At 40.3% G+C, this 19,607-nt stretch overlaps 1 protein-coding gene across 1 annotated transcript; it reads right to left on the bottom strand.

Annotated features, from left to right (window-relative positions):
• Positions 1–421: 421 nt before the first annotated feature.
• Positions 422–17,762, bottom strand: prdm2b (PR domain containing 2, with ZNF domain b). The gene is made up of 5 exons (XM_034167566.1): positions 17,572–17,762; positions 17,238–17,263; positions 7,478–7,579; positions 2,875–7,337; positions 422–2,738 (listed from the first exon to the last, which is right to left on the bottom strand). The coding sequence occupies exons 1-5, from the start codon at positions 17,760–17,762 to the stop codon at positions 2,721–2,723; spliced, it is 4,800 nt and encodes a 1,599-aa protein (XP_034023457.1). The 3' UTR covers positions 422–2,720.
• Between the last annotated feature and the right edge of the window lie 1,845 nt (positions 17,763–19,607).

The following is a 19,607-nucleotide window of genomic DNA, read 5'->3' as shown; positions in this document are numbered from 1 at the left end:
GAATAAGTGCAAAGCACCCAAAATAAACAGCTCACAGAAGCTAGCATGATAACCACAGCTCGCAGGAAAACGCTGACCTGTCGAGTAAAAATACTAATGGCAATCCAACTCAAAAACTAAAACTGGACTGGTCAGAATCTGGCAGGTCTCCAGCAGCTCACGCATGGGAGAATCAATTATACATGTCATATCTGGAAAACTATTACAGGTGCAAATATATATCTCACGTATGTTGGAAAATGAACCCCAACAGCCCTATGCAAAGTTAACTCAAGTGCAATTACATTAATTTTCCATCCCCATATTTTACACAAGGAGACCAAAACATTGTAAATAATGTACAACATGAAAGATCCTGCTGAAAAGTTACATAAATCTTCCTATGTAAATAATAAGTTTTACAAAAATAAAAAGCTTTACACAAAATTGAAAAACTTTTATTATGTCAATTACAGCAACGTTTTACTTGAGGTCATTAAGATTTTTTTTTTTATCTTTGTTCATCCTTAAATACATAATATTTATGCAGAAAGGCAAAACATGAAGATTTCTCATGTAAATATAAATTAATTTAAATCACTCAATTCCTTTTCCCCGGTACATGCTACAAGAATTTAAGTACTGCCTGTGTGTGGCACAACTGGACATGGTCACCTTTGAAGAGCCAGATGAAGAGCATCTAAAAATAAGAGCATTTTTTTTTTTTTTTGCAGGGATCTACACACTGTATTAACATATGAAAACAGAGATGAGTGTTCTTTAAAAAACAAACAAACAAAAAACACCCTCCCACCCCTGGAAAAAAAGGAAAACTACACACTGTCGTTTAACATATGAAAACGGAGATGACTGTACTAAAAAAAAAAAAAAAAAAAATCTGTTAGATAAATGTGACATGAATCTTAATGTGACATGGATCTTGAAAAGAAATGACAATTTTTTTCACAAGTCCACATAAAAAAAACCATGAAATCACAGTACTGCATTCAAATTTTGTGTCCAGGATTTTGGTTTTCAAGAATTTTGGCCTAAATATCGTTTCATGTGCCCCACTGCTCAGCAGAGACAACCAGTATGGAGCTTGGCTGACAGATGAATGTTTACGCCATTATAATTTGTGCAAACAGCAGACCTATACGCATTCCATTCCATGACAACATTTACTAGGGGTGCAATCGATCACAATACTCAGATTTTCCCAATGATGCGCAAAAAAATAAAGAGAAAAAAGAAAAAGCCAGACAACTTTGCTTTATATCTAATCAAAGAACTTGAACAAGGTAAACTAAGAACTTTTGCCTATGGTCTTTAATGCAAACAAGGTGTCTAATGTTTAGATATTTTAAAATGCAACACCTTCTAACTCAGTACAAGACGCAACTCGCCACACTTCATCTCTACCACTAAGTAATAGTCAAGAGAAGTAATTCTTTTCTTTCCTCCAGAGGGCAGTGGGCTCCCAGCCACCACTGCCCCACGTGCTCTTGGCTCAGGATGCCACAGAAAAGGCGCTGCAAACACATTCCGTCCTCAACCCCTGATATTTCAGTAATTTTTTCCATGTTTGGACCACAATGTGCACTGAGCCTGCCTCAAGTGGAGCGCATGGCAGCAGTGGATGGCTGCTTTTACCCTGCTCTGTTCACATGAACGCACAACTGCTTTGACTTCACTGCAACTTCGCATCAAGATCTATGGAATTATTATTTTTCAACAAGTCACCGTGGCAATAAGTCTGTATTTCACATTATTATTTAAACATTGCAATTAATCCATTGTTTATATGCTTGCTAAACTGTGGGGGTGATCCGTACGGACCATGAACAAAACTGTGGTCCGTTACACCAATCACCGTGATGTAATCATGAAAGCTTGAAAGCACTGAAAACACAAAGCACTATGGGGAAAGACAGGCTGAACCCAAAAAGACATTTAAAATAAAAAAGAGAAAACATAGTAATTCCAGTCTTATTACAACTTGAATTCCCTGTTCTAACATCACACAAAAACAGGAGAAAGTGAGTAGAAATAATAACATCCACACATCCAATTATAACCGTACTTACCAAAGTGTTCCTGAGGACCGATTTATGCAGTATAGTGCTGCCGTTTTCATTTTTGTTTCCCCACACAAAAATATACACAAAACATATGTTCTACAATGTGACAACTACAGAGCTTTAAATCAAATACATATTTTCAAATGAATGGATAAACAGCAGGTGCCAGTTGGAACAGATGTGGAAATTGGCATAAGATAAGTTATACTCTAATAACGCATGCTTTGAGGGATTCTGGAGCATCCAAAAATCTAAAATGTGGACAATACAGAAGTGAAACAAAGACTGAACTGATACTTGATTGCCATTTGCAAAATATCAGCTTTTCAATACAACGGAGCCCTACATGTTACTGTTTTGGGTCAAGTAATGACACATTTAATATATTAACTCATTGTCATTTACAGTTTGTTTTTATTTTTTGTTTTTTTGCATGGCTGGCTAAAGTCGAGGCTCAGTTCAGTTCGTAGGATAGATGAAGATACAGATTTCCATGCTTAAATCTCAAAGGTGGGTCAGATAAGCAGACTTCACTTGGCTTGAGTGAATAAACCCACCACAGCAGACAACCTTAGAGCTGTCAGTGCCTTGATTAGTCCAGAGCTTTGCCTGAGAGCTGAACACCGTATCGCCAGCAAGAGTTCAAAATGTCTAAATGGTTCATTTCATCAGCGCCTCCTACGAAATAAAAAAAAGAAAAAAAAAGAGGCAAAGTTAAGTACCATCTGATCTGTAACCATACGGCATTATAAATAAAAATAAATAGACATGCGAGTTATTTTGAGACAGGAATACCAAAAAGGAAATATCCCACCTGACTTTCTTGAGGTTCTGGGATGGATGGCTCCTCAGTTTCGACCTCAGCAAGAGGAATTGCACTGGCCATCTGGAGACTTCTGGTGACTGGACCACCTGCTCTCTCCCGTGCCCGAAGGGAGACCCGATCATCTTTCTTCAGCTGTTGCGGTGGTGACTTGGTTTCTGCTAATCTCTTGGGCATAGCCTCTTTTTTCACAGCTGGATGTTGCATTGTGTCACCGGCGGGGTTCAAGGATGATGGCTTAAGAGGTAGAGACTGAACTTGGCCCTTTTTACTTTTTTTGCTAAAGGGAATTTGTGGTGGGAATGAGGCAGGCCTCTTTAGTCGGCCCGGTGAATTAGTTTTACTTTTGCTCGTCTGCAACGGCTCAGGGTCTGTTGCACCAATGCTGCGGGCTCTGGACTTTGCAGTGGGTTTAACTGGTTCAGATTCTGTCTGCTGCATTTCACAATCCGAAGCTTTCTTCTTAAGATTCATGTTTTTATCTACCGCAGACCCTGCCTCTTTCTTCACCTCTGCTGTACCTTTTTTGCCCTTTTTGACAACAGGTTTCATGGGACAGCTGACTGAGATGTGTTTATTCAGACTTGCAGGATAGGTGAACTCCCGACTACAGTGGGGGCACACGTTAAGCTCCTGCACAATCTCATCTTTAACAGCAGCTTTTCTGGTCACACTGGCCATTTTATTTTTCTGTGAAATTGCTTTTTGGACCAGCTGGTTTTTCTTCTTAAGGGCACTCAGTTTCATTTTACCAGGTAAATCTTGATTAAAATTTAGTCTCTTTGGCTGACCCATTCTACGGAAAGCATTCTGGCCTTCACTGGGTGAAGAGGGGGACACAACTCCGTTCTGACACTTCACTATTTGCTTGAGGGGGATGGGGTTTTTCTTGGGAGTGTAACGTTTTTTGTCACTCGCACTGGCACAGGCCAGGATGTGCTTGTGCAGCTCAGGCAGGTTGTCAAAGCTGTCACCACACTTAGTGCAACGAATAGCGGTGCTGAAAGTCTGTGGTATGTTGTGGGTGGTGAAGTTGGTAGCTGAGGCCACTGAGCCAGCATGGGATCGGTTATGATAAGGAAAAGGAGGTGGTTTATAACTGGGATAGTGTTGATTAATGCCCAGGCGGACATTGGGCACTTTAGGCTTTCCTCCTTCTGAAGCCATGATCCTTATTGTAGTGTACAGCTCCTCATTTGGGTCTTCTGGCCCGTCCTCTGTATGATTGCCATTAACATCACGCTCCATCTTTATTAAATCAGAAATATTGTGCGCCTTAGTTTCAGAGCTGTCTGGTACCAATGTTGCAGGACTGCTTTCCTCTTTGGCTCTCGATGGATCGGTGTAGTTCTGTGGTCTAAGTTTACCGTTCTCTACAGTTGTATGTGTGCACTTCACTTTTGGATGCAGATCTTTTTGGTGCTGCTGCAGGTTAATAAGAAAAGCAAACTCCTTGGAACAGATTGAGCATACAAAAATCTTGCCCACTCCGTGGAGCGTAGTTCGGTGAGCCAGCAAGGCTGGCGTGTCACCAAACAGCTGCACACAAAACTCACACTTGAAGGGCCAATCCACCGCATGCTCCATTATGTGTCCACTGAGTTCTTTGATGGAGTCAAACGGCTTTTCGCAGACATTACAAACAAAGGACTTGCAGTACAGTGAATCAACTTCTGACACCTCACAGGGTTTGTCAGCAGCAACAGGCTGAGAAGAGTCAACACCAGCCTCGGGTGTGTGACTGCTAAGTGAAAACTCATCCGTGAAGTCATGAGGCTCTTCTTTTATTGCAGTGTGAAGGAAGGATGACAAAACAGGTGGGGCTGGATCATGGGATATGGGAGAGGCTGATGACGACAAAGACGGTGATTCTAAGTGAGACGAAACAGCCAGGTCAGGGCAAACAGATTCCTCAGAGTCAGCATCTCGGTTGAGTTTGCCACTTGGCTGACTGCTGCAAGGCACAGCACAAGGAACGTCATTTTGTGTGTGCAGATCGACCGATGCGGGCTCAGAGGGACTCGGCGCTGCAGTGGGTACTTGAGTATCTTTAAGTGGAGTGTTCATCGGATGTAACGGCGTGGCTACATTGTTCTCTGCACTGCCAAATTGTTCATCAAAAATGTCTTTCGAGTCCAAATGGGGACTATGTCTACTGGCTCTTGGAGACATTTTAGGTGAGAGAACAGGAAGAGGTCTGAGTGCTGAAGAGTCTGAAGGCTGAGAAAGGGGAGAGCGAGGCGTAGGTGGTGGAGAGGGTATGGTAGGGAGTACAGGCGGTGGCGGCGTTGGAGATGTCAAGCTAGAGTTACCTGGTGAACAGGGATTCATGGTGACAGGAGTCAAAGATGGCGGAGAGGGATGCGTAGACTCTGACATCATGCTAGAAGAGCGAGAATGAAAACCTAAGCTTGCCAAGGCCGAGGAGCCTTCCTCTCCTGGTGAGGTTAATCCTGCATACTCATTCATCAGAACCTTTTCAAGCATACTGGTGTTAGGCTTTCGCTTTTTTATCAGCAGCTGTGGTGCTGGGTTTCCCTTTAATTCTGGCTCCCCAAAGCTTTTCCGTTGCAAGCTTAAATCAAGAGCTGAATCCCCAAGTGTTTTATTTGTGCTGTCACTACTCCTTAAAACAGAGTTAGACAGGTCTAAGGGTTGTTGATTACAGGCATTTCCTCCACTACTTGAGGACAGTCTCCTGTACACATTACTCCCAGAAAGATTCTGCACATCACTATCATCTTTATCCAGTAGGCTGCCAGGAGGTGACATGCTGTAACTTTCCAGCTTTGACACCTTAAAAGTGTTTGAGGTCCCTGCTTCAGCTTTACAAGCATCTGCTTTACACACAGGACTAAGCTGGGGAGAAGACTGTGGCGAAGCTGTTCTTCTCTTAAACCTACCTGAAACTCCTTGCAGTGATGTGACTGACAATGGGGAGGCCAGTCTATGGCTTTCTGTTATCAGGGTAATGGTTGATTTCTGAATGTCTTGTGTCTGAAGCAACTGTTTGAGCTTAGGCGAGAGATAGACAGTTTTCTCACGCTGAAATGCTGATGTATCTGTGGCTTGCTGGAATAGTCCTCCCACTAATACATTTGATGAGGAAGATGGTGATGAAGTCAAAGAGGCAGAGAAAGGTGTCGATTCTGTCTCCAATTTAAGGTTGGAAACAAGTGGGGGAGTCAACGTTCTCCTTTTTGCTGCCGACTGGCCGACACTGCAGACCGATTTTGTACCACTAGTTCTGCTATCCATCTTGAGTGTTTGGCTGATCTGATTTGGACTGATTATGACCGTGTCAAGACCAAACAGAGCTGCAGACCTGGAATCCACCTCAATAACATCACAGCTGCTGACTGAACTAGTAGACAGAATCTTTCCATCAATGTAAAAGCTCAAGTTCTCAGATATGTTTTTTGATATATCAACAACGTAATCATCCCCGTCTGCTTCGTCTTCCGTGTCTGCACTTGGCACATAGACAAGAGGTGGGCTAGTACTAGGAGATTCGCCGGGCTGCTGCTGCTGTTGCACTGAGGTCTCTTGCAGAAACATGCCTTTTCTACGAACACCTTTTGGTAACAAGTGCCGTTCGTGTATTCTGCGTTGGTGCCGGCGCATGTTGGTATGTGTGCCAAATGCTTTGTTACAGTACTTGCAAGGATGTAGTTCCTTTGACTCTCCACTTTCATCCCCGATAAAGGGGCGGTCAACATGGGGACCCAACTCTTTTATCTGCATGTCAGAATTCTGCAGAGGTCCACCAGGTAACTGGGTTCCTATGGCTATGTAGTGACTAGTTGGGCTGGTGCAGTCAGGACTTGAACCATCATTCTGCACCAAGGGATTTTGAAGACTGACACTTCCACCCAGGAAACCAGGCCTTTTCTTAGGCCCACCATCGTGCCTTCTCTCATGCCGCCGCCGCCCCACCTGTGAACCAAAGGATTTATTGCAGTACCGGCACTTGAACATTTGTGTTTGCTGGTTCGTAATAGCATGAATGTGTATGTGACGCTCCAGACCCTGCCTGGTGGAAAAGTGGCGCTCGCAGTGCTGACATGGATATGATTCCCCGTGAGGATCACCTTCAATGTCATCATCAGGATCAAGATCAACTAATGGTTCTTGCCCTGGAATTGAAGACGACTCATTTTGGCTGTCATTACCCGTACTGCCACAAACCAAAAGTTGTTTACTTTGCACGGACTCAACCCCAAGTGGACACTGCCCAGTTTGCATGGTTAACAGATGCTGTACTTCATTTGGGTCATGCAAATCATCAATATCTTCTTCCTCCTCCTCCTCTTCCTCCTCTTCATTTCCTGTGTCGGGAATTACCACCGACATGTCCTGCATTTTTCTCTGGCCAGTACTTCCCCTGGGATGGTTTTCCTGAAATGCCAGTGGAGGCCAGAGGGTAGATGACTTTTCATCCTCCTCGTTCTGTCCTGAAAACAGATCAAAGTAAGACAGGAACAATTAACAACAGTGACACACTGAAAATTAAACAATTACACAAGACCCTGACAATGAAAGCGCATTAACAAACCCAACAAGCTGATCCATCCATGCTAATGAGTCAACTTGCCTTTTTCCCCATCCCACATCTCTTGACGATATTTGGTTCCACTGGTTTTCGTGAATCTACCCAAACCAGCCTGTCTAGATCTCTCCAACAGCTTTCTCGTGACTGCAAAGAGTGTCAAACAAAAATTTAAATGGCAGAGCACATATGCATAAAATAATTATAACTGTATTAAAAAAACATGAATGTTATCTTTATCCTCCTACAAGTACTGCATTTACACAACATTCCTTAGCAATAAACCAATAAAATCAACACAAAATGAGATATTCCAGTCACTTATATGCTGATAACTTCACAAGTATTCCTTTGTGAACATTTTATACATACACACACACACTTTAGTAAGAATCCAACTTTATGGGCAGAAATGATGGCCAGTTTTGAAAGCAAACAAAAAAACCTATAAATAGCTATGCACCATTTTCCGTTAGTGGAAGTTAAGGACATCCTAAAACAAAATGAATTTTCTTTAAGTACATTAATGATCGTCTAGTCTAGTTATAGCTACTAGGGCTGCAACTAACAATTTTCCATCAATTATTTTCTCAGTTAATTGATTAGCTGTTATGGCCATTTTTTTATTGTATATATATATATATATATATATATATATATATATATATATATATATATATATATATATATATATATATATAGCAGAAGCTTCCTCAGCTAAAATTCTTGCTCTGGTAGTCTGACTTCTGTCTTGACTCTTGTAGAGAAGAAAGTCAAGACAGAAGTCAGACTACCAGAGCAAGAATTTTAGCTGAGGAAAGAGTCAAGACAGAAGTCAGACTACCAGAGCAAGAATTTTAGCTGAGGAAGCTTCTGTGATTTGAAGAGAAACATCCTCACGTCAAGCAACCCAGTCCGGTCGAAGATTCAAGCTTCTCTACTATGGACACCACCTGGACAACTGAGAGCCTACACAAAAACATATTTAAGAAGCTGAAATCAAAGAAACTGGATTTTTAATGGTTCAAAACCATTAAATGATTAGCTAAATACATTAATCTAACAGTTAATTAATTATCAAATAATCACGGCAACTTTGGTCGGCATTTTTTTTCGAGTGATAAAACAACAGCAATAACAAAACTCGGTTTATTAGCACGCACACACACACACAAAAATGGTATTTATACTGGCAGTTACTGCTTTTAAACCACAATGAAGGTGACACAAATATCCTGTCTAAAGCAACTTACTTTCAACTAAGATCATGACAGCATGATATCCTTACACAAAAATGCCTGGAACATGACATTCAGACTATTACACAGCTCTGTGAACACATTAAGTGTTAAAACATTCTCTTTCCTTCTCTTCGCCACATCACAACAGTCTATGTATTTTGACACTGATGATTACACAAACTCAGTAAATAACCAATGACACTTGTTAGCGTTTAACCAAGCAGCAACACTTGAGCTCGCATTCTGACCCCAACCAGGAAGTGCAGTTCCTTGACTGCCGCTTGAGGCTGGCTCCAAAACAGAGCAAATTCCCGTAGAAACCACTGTTAAAACATACAAATTTAAGGCAGAAATAAACATGTTTACAACCTGGTACAAAAAAACAAAAAAACAAACCTACAACAAACAGTTTTAGTCTATGAATACTTTCCTCCTCCATGACAACTCTGCTGGGCGGAGGGTGAATTTTCTTTCTAAGTTCTTACATTATAATTAATAAAATTCTGTATAATTGTGGGTGTGGCTGCTCTGAGTAACAGTAGCTGGCTCCGGCGACTCCGCCTCCAGAGCCACTTGCTGTTGTGTTGTGTCTGAAGTATTTTATTGCAAACACCTGTTGCCTGTTGCGCAGCAAAATGTCCTAACGGGTTATTTAAGACGTCCCTGTTGTTGCAATATTTATGCTGAGTGTAACTCATCTTGTATGCTAATTTGGCACTTTTAGTAGCTGTTGGTAGGTCCACTTAATGCACAATTACTGTGGAAATACACAGCTGATAACCTTTACTGTCCACACCAAAGCAAATCATTATGAGAACCACCATGTAGTCCACAAAAATATGAATTAATAAGCACCTGAACCGACGCTAGATCTTAGCTTGTGCTTCAGCCTCGGGAGGGGGCGTGTTCAGGCTTTTTCCATCACACATGGAGCCAGCCACCCACACTCCACCCCTTTATGCATAAATGAATTCATCGTGAATCAGTACGGGCGGGGCTTTCAACATGGTGATGCCCAGAAAAGGGGCATTTTGGCTGCTCTGGGTCTCCACAGGAAGCCAAAAGATGATGTTATGCAGGCTTTGTCCAGTATATCAGGTAAAAGTCTCATACAATGGATTCAGGTGGACCAGCAAATTTTGGCCGTTATAATCAAAATCCGTTATGCGTATAAAACGGACAAAATCTGTTTTTCTAAGTATAAGTGGTACCTTAAAATCCTAAAGCCTGATTTATGATTCTCCAGCTCTGTGGCCATGCAATGAAGTTGATGTGCGTGTAACCCTTTAAAGTTCCCTGTCACGTTTTTACAGCAGGAACAGTGACTTTTCCTGGAATAATTTGTCTCCGAAGGAGCGCCACTTTATGCAATCATGAATCTCCAAACCAACCGTACGTACAATTTTCCTCCATGAATTGCGGGTCATTTGAGCATCTTTTCTGACACAATGTTGTAAAATTGGTCATATTTGTGGACTTGTCTGCCAAACCTATTTGATCCATGATCGGCGGGGGCACTGCAAAAATGTTTAAAATATGAGAGAGGAAGAAGTGAAAACATAAAAGTGACAAATCACACCCTGCCTCATTTAGGTCCATGGTTTGGGGGAAAAAAAAAAAAAAAAAAACGGCCGGGCTTTTAATCACGGAAATATGGTACCCACTTTCCGTGAAATGGTGAGCGTCAATGCTGAACTTCATTTTGTACCTCTGTTCCGACTGGGCACGTCCAGACTGCTCTGTATGGTACATGCAAGGGGTTTTTAATGGAATACATTGCGATGGGGCAGGACGCTTTGTCCAATGTAAGCGAAAATCCATTATATATGGTTATATATGGTGTTTATTCCATGGAAAACCATACAAAAGCATTGGGACTTTTGCTTTTGTCCCATGAGTGCAAATATCCGGTTGATACGATGACAGTTTAGACGAGTTTTACTGTATCCGCAGTGTATACGTTTAACAGCTAAGTGTCACACTGGCAGGATGCCATTCATTTAACTGCCACGGCATTTCATTGAGGGGAGAGAAACAACACATCAGTCAGAAGTAATTTGCAAAGGAATCCTTCATGGTTCAAGCGAAACACATTGTGTTAGGTTGCTGGTTCTGTGGCATTTTACTTTAAATTCCAACCACAGTGAATAACAGAAAGAAAAACTCATTGACGTTAGCTTATTAGCCATGTTATACACCATGTTAGTAAGGCGAGAACAATTATTGCACTTTACCAGCTCCCTTCTAGGTTCAGTTCTTAAGTGAATTTCAAAATATGTTGAATTCTGCAAAGAGTTGTGAGTGATGTCATGTTCTTCATCCCTTTTCAGTCCTCCAAAAACAGCTGTTAGACGGCTTTCCACAGCAAAGCTGTTTTTTTTGTTATTAATAACCAAAACTCTCAGTTTCCTATGATGCACAAAGCTCACTGTCTAAACCATGTGTGATGACTTCAGCTTTGTTGGTAAGTTCAGAATATAGAGATCTTCATGGTTTTGGAACCAGAACTCACAGTAGGGATGGGTATTGATAAGATTTTATCGATATCAATGCCATTGTGCCATTTCCGCTTATACACTCAACAAAAATATAAACGCAACACTTTTGGTTTTGCTCCCATTTTGTATGAGATGAACTCAAAGATCTAAAACTTTTTCCACATACACAATATCACCATTTCCCTCAAATATTGTTCACAAACCAGTCGAAATCTGTGATAGTGAGCACTTCTTTGCTGAGATAATCCATCCCACCTCACAGGTGTGCCATATCAAGATGCTGATTAGACACCATGATTAGTGCACAGGTGTGCCTTAGACTGTCCACAATAAAAGTCCACTCTGAAAGGTGCAGTTTTATCACACAGCACAATGCCACAGATGTCGCAAGATTTGAGGGAGCCTGCAATTGGCATGCTGACAGCAGGAATGTCAACCAGAGCTGTTGCTCGTGTATTGAATGTTCATTTCTCTATCATAAGCCGTCTCCAAAGTCGTTTCAGAGAATTTGACAGTACATCCAACCAGCCTCACAACCGCAGACCACATGTAACCACACCAGCCCAGGACCTCCACATCCAGCATGTTCACCTCCAAGATCGTCTGAGACCAGCCACTCGGACAGCTGCTGAAACAATCGGTTTGCATAACCAAAGATTTTCTGCACAAACTGTCAGAAACCATCTCAGGGAAGCTCATCTGCATGCTTGTCGTCCTCAGCGGGGTCTTGACCTGACTCCAGTTCGTCGTCGTAACCGACTTGAGTGGGCAAATGCTCACATTCGCTGGCGTTTGGCACGTTGGAGAGGTGTTCTCTTCACGGATGATGCGAAGGAGATGTGTTGCACTTCATGAGGCAAATGGTGGTCACACCAGATACTGACTGGTATCCCCCCCAATAAAACAAAACTGCACCTTTCAGAGTGGCCTTTTATTGTGGGCAGTCTAAGGCACACCTGTGCACTAATCATGGTGTCTAATCAGCATCTTGATATGGCACACCTGTGAGGTGGGATGGATTATCTCAGCAAAGGAGAAGTGCTCATTATCACAGATTTCGACTGGTTTGTGAACAATATTTGAGGGAAATGGTGATATTGTGTATGTGGAAAAAGTTTTAGATCTTTGAGTTCATCTCATACAAAATGGGAGCAAAACCAAAAGTGTTGCGTTTATATTTTTGTTGAGTATAGATCAGATTCCTTATCAATACCTCCTGTGATTTTTCTGTGTACTAAAAATAGGCTTTACAGGTTTTCTATGTCAACAAGATTTTATTGATTCTTAAAGCAAATAAATATGAAACTGGTCACTTGATCCTTGATCTCTGGACATAAATAGAAATAAACAAAATCTGTGGTTTTTGTAAAAAGCATTTACTTTTAGATATTAATGACAGAAATGTATCTCCATACCTCTGAGCTGAGCCAGCCAGCTGCGCTGCAAGTCAGGATGTAATTCGTAAAACATCAATGACGTCTCATTTTGGGAGAAAAAATGTTTTGGTTCGTTGTCTGCATTACAACATTTGGAAAGAGATATCATTTGATTAGGATTGCATCATCTCTCTGTGATTCAGTGCAGTGGTAACTTATTTACAACCCCTGGCAATAATTATGGAATCACCGGCCTCGGAGGATGTTCATTCAGTTGTTTAATTTTGTAGAAAAAAAGCAGATCACAGACATGACACAAAACTAAAGTCATTTCAAATGGCAACTTTCTGGCTTTAAGAAACACTATAAGAAAAAAAAAGGGAAAAAAAGGAAAAAAAAAAATTGTGGCACTCAGTAAGTTACTTTTTTAGACCAAGCAGAGGAAACAAATATGGAATCACTCAATTCTGAGGAAGAAATTATGGAATCATGGAAAAACAAAAGAACGCTCCAACACATCACTAGTATTTTGTTGCACCACCTCTGGCTTTTATAACAGCTTGCAGTCTCTGAGGCATGGACTTAATGAGTGACAAACAGTACTCTTCAATCTGGCTCCAACTTTCTGATTGCTGTTGCCAGATCAGCTTTGCAGGTTGGAGCCTTGTCATGGACCATTTTCTTCAACTTCCACCAAAGATTTTCAATTGGATTAAGATCCGGACTATTTGCAGGCCATGACATTGACCCTGTGTGTCTTTTTGCAAGGAATGTTTTCAGTTTTTGCTCAATGGCAAGCTGCATTATCATCTTGAAAAATGATTTCATCATCCCCAAACATCCTTTCAATTAATGGGATAAGTGTCCAAAATATCAACGTACACTTGTGCATTGATGATGTAATGACACCCATCTCCCCAGTGCCTTTACCTGACATGCAGCCCCATATCATCAATGACTGTGGAAATTTACATGTTCTCTTCAGGCAGTCATCTTTATAAATCTCATTGGAACGGCACCAAACAAAAGTTCCAGCATCATCACCTTGCCCAATGCAGATTCGAGATTCATCACTGAATATGACTTTCATCCAGTCATCCACAGTCCACGATTGCTTTTCCTTAGCCCATTGTAACCTTGTTTCTTTCTGTTTAGGTGTTAATGATGGCTTTCGTTTAGCTTTTCTGTATGTAAATCCTATTTCCTTTAGGCGGTTTCTTACAGTTCGGTCACAGACGTTGACTCCAGTTTCCTCCCATTCGTTCCTCATTTGTTTTGTTGTGCATTTTCGATTTTTGAGACATATTGCTTTAAGTTTTCTGTCTTGACGCTTTAATGTCTTCCTTGGTCTACCAGTATGTTTGCCTTTAACAACCTTCCCATGTTTGTATTTGGTCCAGAGTTTAGAGACAGCTGACTGTGAACAACCAACATCTTTTGCAACATTGCGTGATGATTTACCCTCTTTTAAGAGTTTGATAATTCTCTCCTTTGTTTCAATTGACATCTCTCGTGTTGGAGACATGATTCATGTCAATCCACTTGGTGCAACAGCTCTCCAAGGTGTGATCACTCCTTTTTAGATGCAGACTAACGAGCAGATCTAATCTGATGCTGGTTTTAGTTTTGGGGATGAAAATTTACAGGGTGATTCCATAACTTATTCCTCAGAATTGAGTGATTCCATATTTTTTCCCTCTGCTTAGTCTAAAAAAGTAACCGTTACTGACTGCCACAATTATTTTTCCTGATTTCTTATAGTGTTTCTTAAAGCCAGAAAGTTGCCATTTGAAATTACTTTAGTTTTGTGTCATGTCTGTGATCTGCTTTTTTCTACAAAATTAAACAACTGAATGAACATCCTCCGAGGCCGGTGATTCCATAATTATTGCCAGGGGTTGTACACCAGTTTTCTTTTAAAAGTCTGTGTGCATAATCTGGCTGTGTTAGCACAACTAAAACAGCAGCAGCTAAAAACAGGACAGGACCCATAGTGAGTGAAGAAAACAAACAAACAAAAAAACAAAACAAAAAACAAAACAAAAGAAGATGTCTGTTTTTGAGGATGGTACAAGACACACGCATGGATAGAATTTTCCTGTCAATCAGGTAGCACTTTCCACATAAGGAAACAAGTCTGACATTGGTGTCAACAGTAAGGTGAGGAGTGGGAACATATTTCAACCCCCTTCGACACTAAAAATCCACTTTTGAAGACATTTTGCACATAATACTAAAAATACTACTACTACTACTACTAATAAAAATAAATATACTTTCAACAACTATTAACAACTTGGGTGTCCTAGTTCTACTCCTACAATTGTGTGCTACATGGAATTGAAGAATATAAAAATTTATTTACTGAAAATCAAAATTCATAAAAGGTACTGTGACATCTTGATTTGTTTCTGTTTAGTTTGTAATTTTAGATAAGATTTAAAAGTTGAAGCTGCAGGAAATGGCTTTCACTGCTATTTGAAAAAGGCAAAACGCAAGAGTTTCTTCCCATGTAGGGGTCCTAACCCTATTCAGATCCCCCGCGCTTTGCTTCATGAGCCGGTGGATGCTCTGCAACCCAACCTGACCTCTACCACCATCACACTGTAAATGTCTGGGGAGAGCCCTGGGAACTACGGTATTTCCAAACCATAACAGATTGTCAAATAGGTAATTGGCCCACCCTATTTTTCAATTATGAGCTTGAATACATTAATTATTTAAATAATGTATAGTCTTGGCTAATACCTTTTCCACAAAGCTGTGTCAGGCAGTGATCGATAAAGTGTGTCAACTAGATCACATGACATGGCTAAAGACATGACAGTAAAGCTACAGCCACACCACTACCCAAACATGTCTACATTAACCATCCATCAGACTTTGTCATAAACAAACCCAGCAGTCAAAGTGCAACCACACTGATAAACCCATTTAAATTTCATAAGCATAATACTTCTATGGGTCTTTCCGCCCACAAAGAGAAATTGTACTTTTAATGCTAAAAGTACATTTTTGATTATCATGTACCAACAATTCTGTTATAAAGCTGCTGGTCTTACAACTGAGAAGCTCAACACTGCGGCATTGCAATTCTTACTTTAAAAATGTTAAGATCTGAGGACTTTCTCCACTACTGTCAATTAAAGTGTAAGAAGAACGTACACATCTGTGTACGCGTGCCTGCGTCAACCCTGCCTCTCTCTCACACACCAGAGTATAGCTCACACTAGAGTATAAGGCACACTTTTTTGCTTTATTATCAGCTCTTTAATTTGTGATCCCCTTGTTGTTATTGCCATTTTATTTTGTTTAGTGTATGAACTTCCTATATAAAACATATAATTGTTATTATGAAGAACAAATGCAAGACTTCGCAGTTATACAGGTAACACCAAAGTCTATGTCGCAGGACATCCCAAACTAGTAAACAAACTGCAACTTATACTCCAGAAAATACAATATATATGACAGACCCTTGTTTGACGTACGAGGGTCCAACAGTTACATATTCAGTGCTTACGTTTATGCCTAAAATTACTTTTCAGTCCAGCTACTGATTTGCACAGCATCCACATCTGACACAACCAAGAGGGTTTATAGAATTATATGCTGGAAGGTTTGAACACCTGGTGTTTGACCTTAATTCATGAACATGTTCCAGAAGTGATTTCTCAAAGATGTTGATCCCCTTACGACACGATTCTCCACTTTCTACTATCAGAAGCAACCAATTCAAAAGATGGGTGTAAGATGTTAATAGATTTAAGATTATGCTTCAGCTTGTTAATGCAGCAGAGAATAGGGCTGCTTACATTGCGTGAATCATCTTGGAGTTGGCTATACGTGAGGATTTTGGTGTCTGATTACTGCTCATGTGTACAACTTGAGCAGCCCACCTGAACTATGGGTATATATATATATATATATATATATATATATGTATATATATATATATATATATATGTATATATATATATATATATATATATATATATATGTATATATATATATATATTTTTTTTTTTTTTAATGTGGGTGTATACATATAGTTATAGATAATACTTTTAAATGTAAAAAACAAGCAGAGTGGAGTAGATAGCAAAAAATGAATTGTATTTTATCATCGTCCTGCATGAAGTTAAATACAAACCATTTATTTTCAACAGAACACCATGTCCAAAGTTCACACCTAATACACTTAAAACTGACATTTTATAACCTGCTAAGTTGTAAACATGTAGTTAAGGTTCGTTTTATTAGAGTTCACCTTGTGGCCATACATTACATTTTTCCCAATTCCATTCTTGCGAAAAACTGGTAAGTTAAACATCAACACTGCGTTGTTTGAACGTGAATCTTAACGCAATCAAGCCAGAAGATACACTGTATACTTAGATCTGCCCCACAATTATCTCTGTCCTTGTGCCATGGGTATTATACAACCGTCTGACTAACATTAATAAGAATATTGATTACGTACACATACGTAGGTCTGGACCTTTAGCCTGATGCTAAGACTCAATGCCAAGGCTGACAACTCGATAAACTAGTTATAGTGGAACTAAAACGAGTTACAAGGTATTTTTTTATATTTCCCATAACACAAAAACGTATACTTTTGAGTAGACTTTAATCCCTGCTTACAGTTAGCCATCACATTTGAGAAGTAGTAAGCTAGTTAGCCAACCTGCTAGGCCACCGTCAAATGATGTGCTTCAAGCTTTAGGAACTCCAGGAAGGTCACATCCTCGACGTCAGGAGCCACGGGAGGAGCAAAAGCTCCTACAAGTTGTTCAGATAACCTTTAACGATATTTAAGGCAAAATCTGTTAGTAACGAAGACTTTCGCGTCGGCTGTTTAAGCAGATAAAAAGCCTCGAACAACGTTAGCCGACTAGCCTCGTTTGTAAACGAGCTAACTAGCTCGCCAGGCTCATTTCGACTTGAGTTGCAAACAATTACATCTGTGGCCACCGCGTGTCATGTATAAAAACAAACGCGTCTGAGCTCACAGCTGCTACAAACGACAGGCCTCACCTCGACGTGAGTTGTTTTTTGTTTTGTTTTTTTCTTTCCTCCTGCTGCTTCTTTCTTCCTCCAGTGCAGCTGTTATCTCAGGTTTGTCTTCCACACTGTAATACACGAGCAACGCCGATAGGCTGCGACACTGAGACAAGAGCAGGCAGCCAATCACAGACGGGCTTGTTGACATGTTGCGGGCATATTTGTGCTACTGTGCATCCAATCTGTGGTGTATGGAATGTTTTTTTTTTTTTTTTTGCTACTGCACAGTATATGCTAAAGTACACTTATTGCAGCAGGGATGAACTCTTTGTGTATATACTTTTACTGTAAATGACTTGTCCTCTGTCTCCTGAGCAATGTTTTTCTTCATGTCTATCTGCATGTTTTGAAATAATTACCTTTCAGGTTTGAGACCATGCCCTGGTGCCACATGGCACACTGTGGAACTGCCATCTGCTTTGGATGGCAATCACCCAGGCAGACAACTGGTCTATCCCCATCTGTCAAAAAAGTAGCCAGCTATCTGTCAAACGTGGGCGTCACCTTGGACTTTTCTAGTTGCTTTCATCCTTGACTGAGGCAGCACCATGCTGGATGTTCTCTTATAATGCAATTGGTACACCTCATCAGAGTAACCATTTGGTTGACATAAAGTTATTCCAGCAGTAACCAAGTATCCCCTAAAAAAGACATCTAGTCAACACCTTAAGTCACTGGTTAGTGCCCAACTCTCACAACTGAGCAGTAAAACGGGAAGCACCAACAAACAAGTTCAACACTTTCACCATATTCAGATACACTTCTGACTATTCAGTCCAGGAAGTCACTGAAAGCCTGGCTCAGACATCTTGACACTTGCATGAATTTGATTGCCACACAGGCACGCAATCTTGCGTGCCAATGAGTAAACTCGTAAACTGTTGTAAACGGTGTAAGCTGTGCACGACTGCATGCCAGTGCACAAAGAAAATATAGAAATGTTCAAAATTTCTGGCACACATTAATTTTGTGAACTAGTCGTGAACATTGCGAAAACCTCTTCAAAAACACTGCATGTCAATGTGTGTCATTGTGAGCAGTGTATCTGAACGATTATGAATGAATGAATGAATGAAAACTGTTTATTTCGAACATTTGATACAACAACAATTACAAGCTAGATCAGTAAAGACAACAACAAAAAAGTTCCTACTGTGTACCCAACATGTCCGAAAAGGGGTAGGGTGAAGCATCAGCTTATTTATCCCTACCCCTTCTTCCCCACAACCAGTAATACCCTTTGCCACATATACACATAAATTCCTACACACCTAAACCGATATCAATATATATATATATACATATATATACACACACATACATATACACATCAACATACACATATATACACATATACATATATACACATATATATACACAAACATAAATATACACCTACACATACCTACTTACATACAAAATACTATATATTTACAAGCCGAAGCAAACAACAAAAACACCCTAACCCTCATTACCCTTCCTCCTCCCTATACCCAGAAAAAAACATATTTTTGTACCGCTGTTTGAACTGGTTCATGCTTGGACATTGCTTGAGCCCCACTCCCAATCTGTTCCACATCCTCACCCCACAGACAGAAATACAGAAACCTTTTAATGTTGTTCGTGCCCACTGATGCTTTAAATTAAATTTCCCCCTCAGACTGTAATCCCCTGATCTGTTAAAAAACATATTTTTAATATTTGCTGGAAGTAAATTGTTTATTGCTTTATACACAATTTGTACTGTTTGAAAATGAACCAAGTCTGTGAATTTTAAGAATTTGGATTGTAAAAATAGTGGATTTGTATGATCTCTATAGCCAGTATTATGAATAATTCTTATAGCTCTTTTCTGCATTACTGATAGTGATTGTGTTGTACCTTTATAAGTATTACCCCATACCTCTGCACAGTACTGTAAATATGGTAAAACCAGTGAGCAGTAAAGAATGCGGAGTGAGTTGTGGTCCAGAATATGTTTCGCTTTGTTTAG

This window comes from Thalassophryne amazonica, chromosome 3 (genome assembly GCF_902500255.1).
Source record: "Thalassophryne amazonica chromosome 3, fThaAma1.1, whole genome shotgun sequence".
Lineage (NCBI taxonomy): Eukaryota > Metazoa > Chordata > Actinopteri > Batrachoidiformes > Batrachoididae > Thalassophryne > Thalassophryne amazonica.
This window is presented reverse-complemented; position numbering and strand designations above follow the sequence as displayed.

What these genes read in the sequence shown, in the direction of transcription:
- prdm2b (XM_034167566.1), bottom strand. Translation starts at nt 17,762, where the DNA reads ATGTCAACAAGCCCGTCTGTGATTGGCTGCCTGCTCTTGTCTCAGTGT. An exon ending in CGAGGTGAGGCCTGTCGTTT is followed by an intron (nt 17,264 to 17,571) that starts GTAGCAGCTGTG and finishes TAAAGCTTGAAG; the next exon opens with CACATCATTTGACGGTGGCC. An exon ending in GATGTGGGATGGGGAAAAAG is followed by an intron (nt 7,338 to 7,477) that starts GCAAGTTGACTC and finishes ATCTGTTTTCAG; the next exon opens with GACAGAACGAGGAGGATGAA.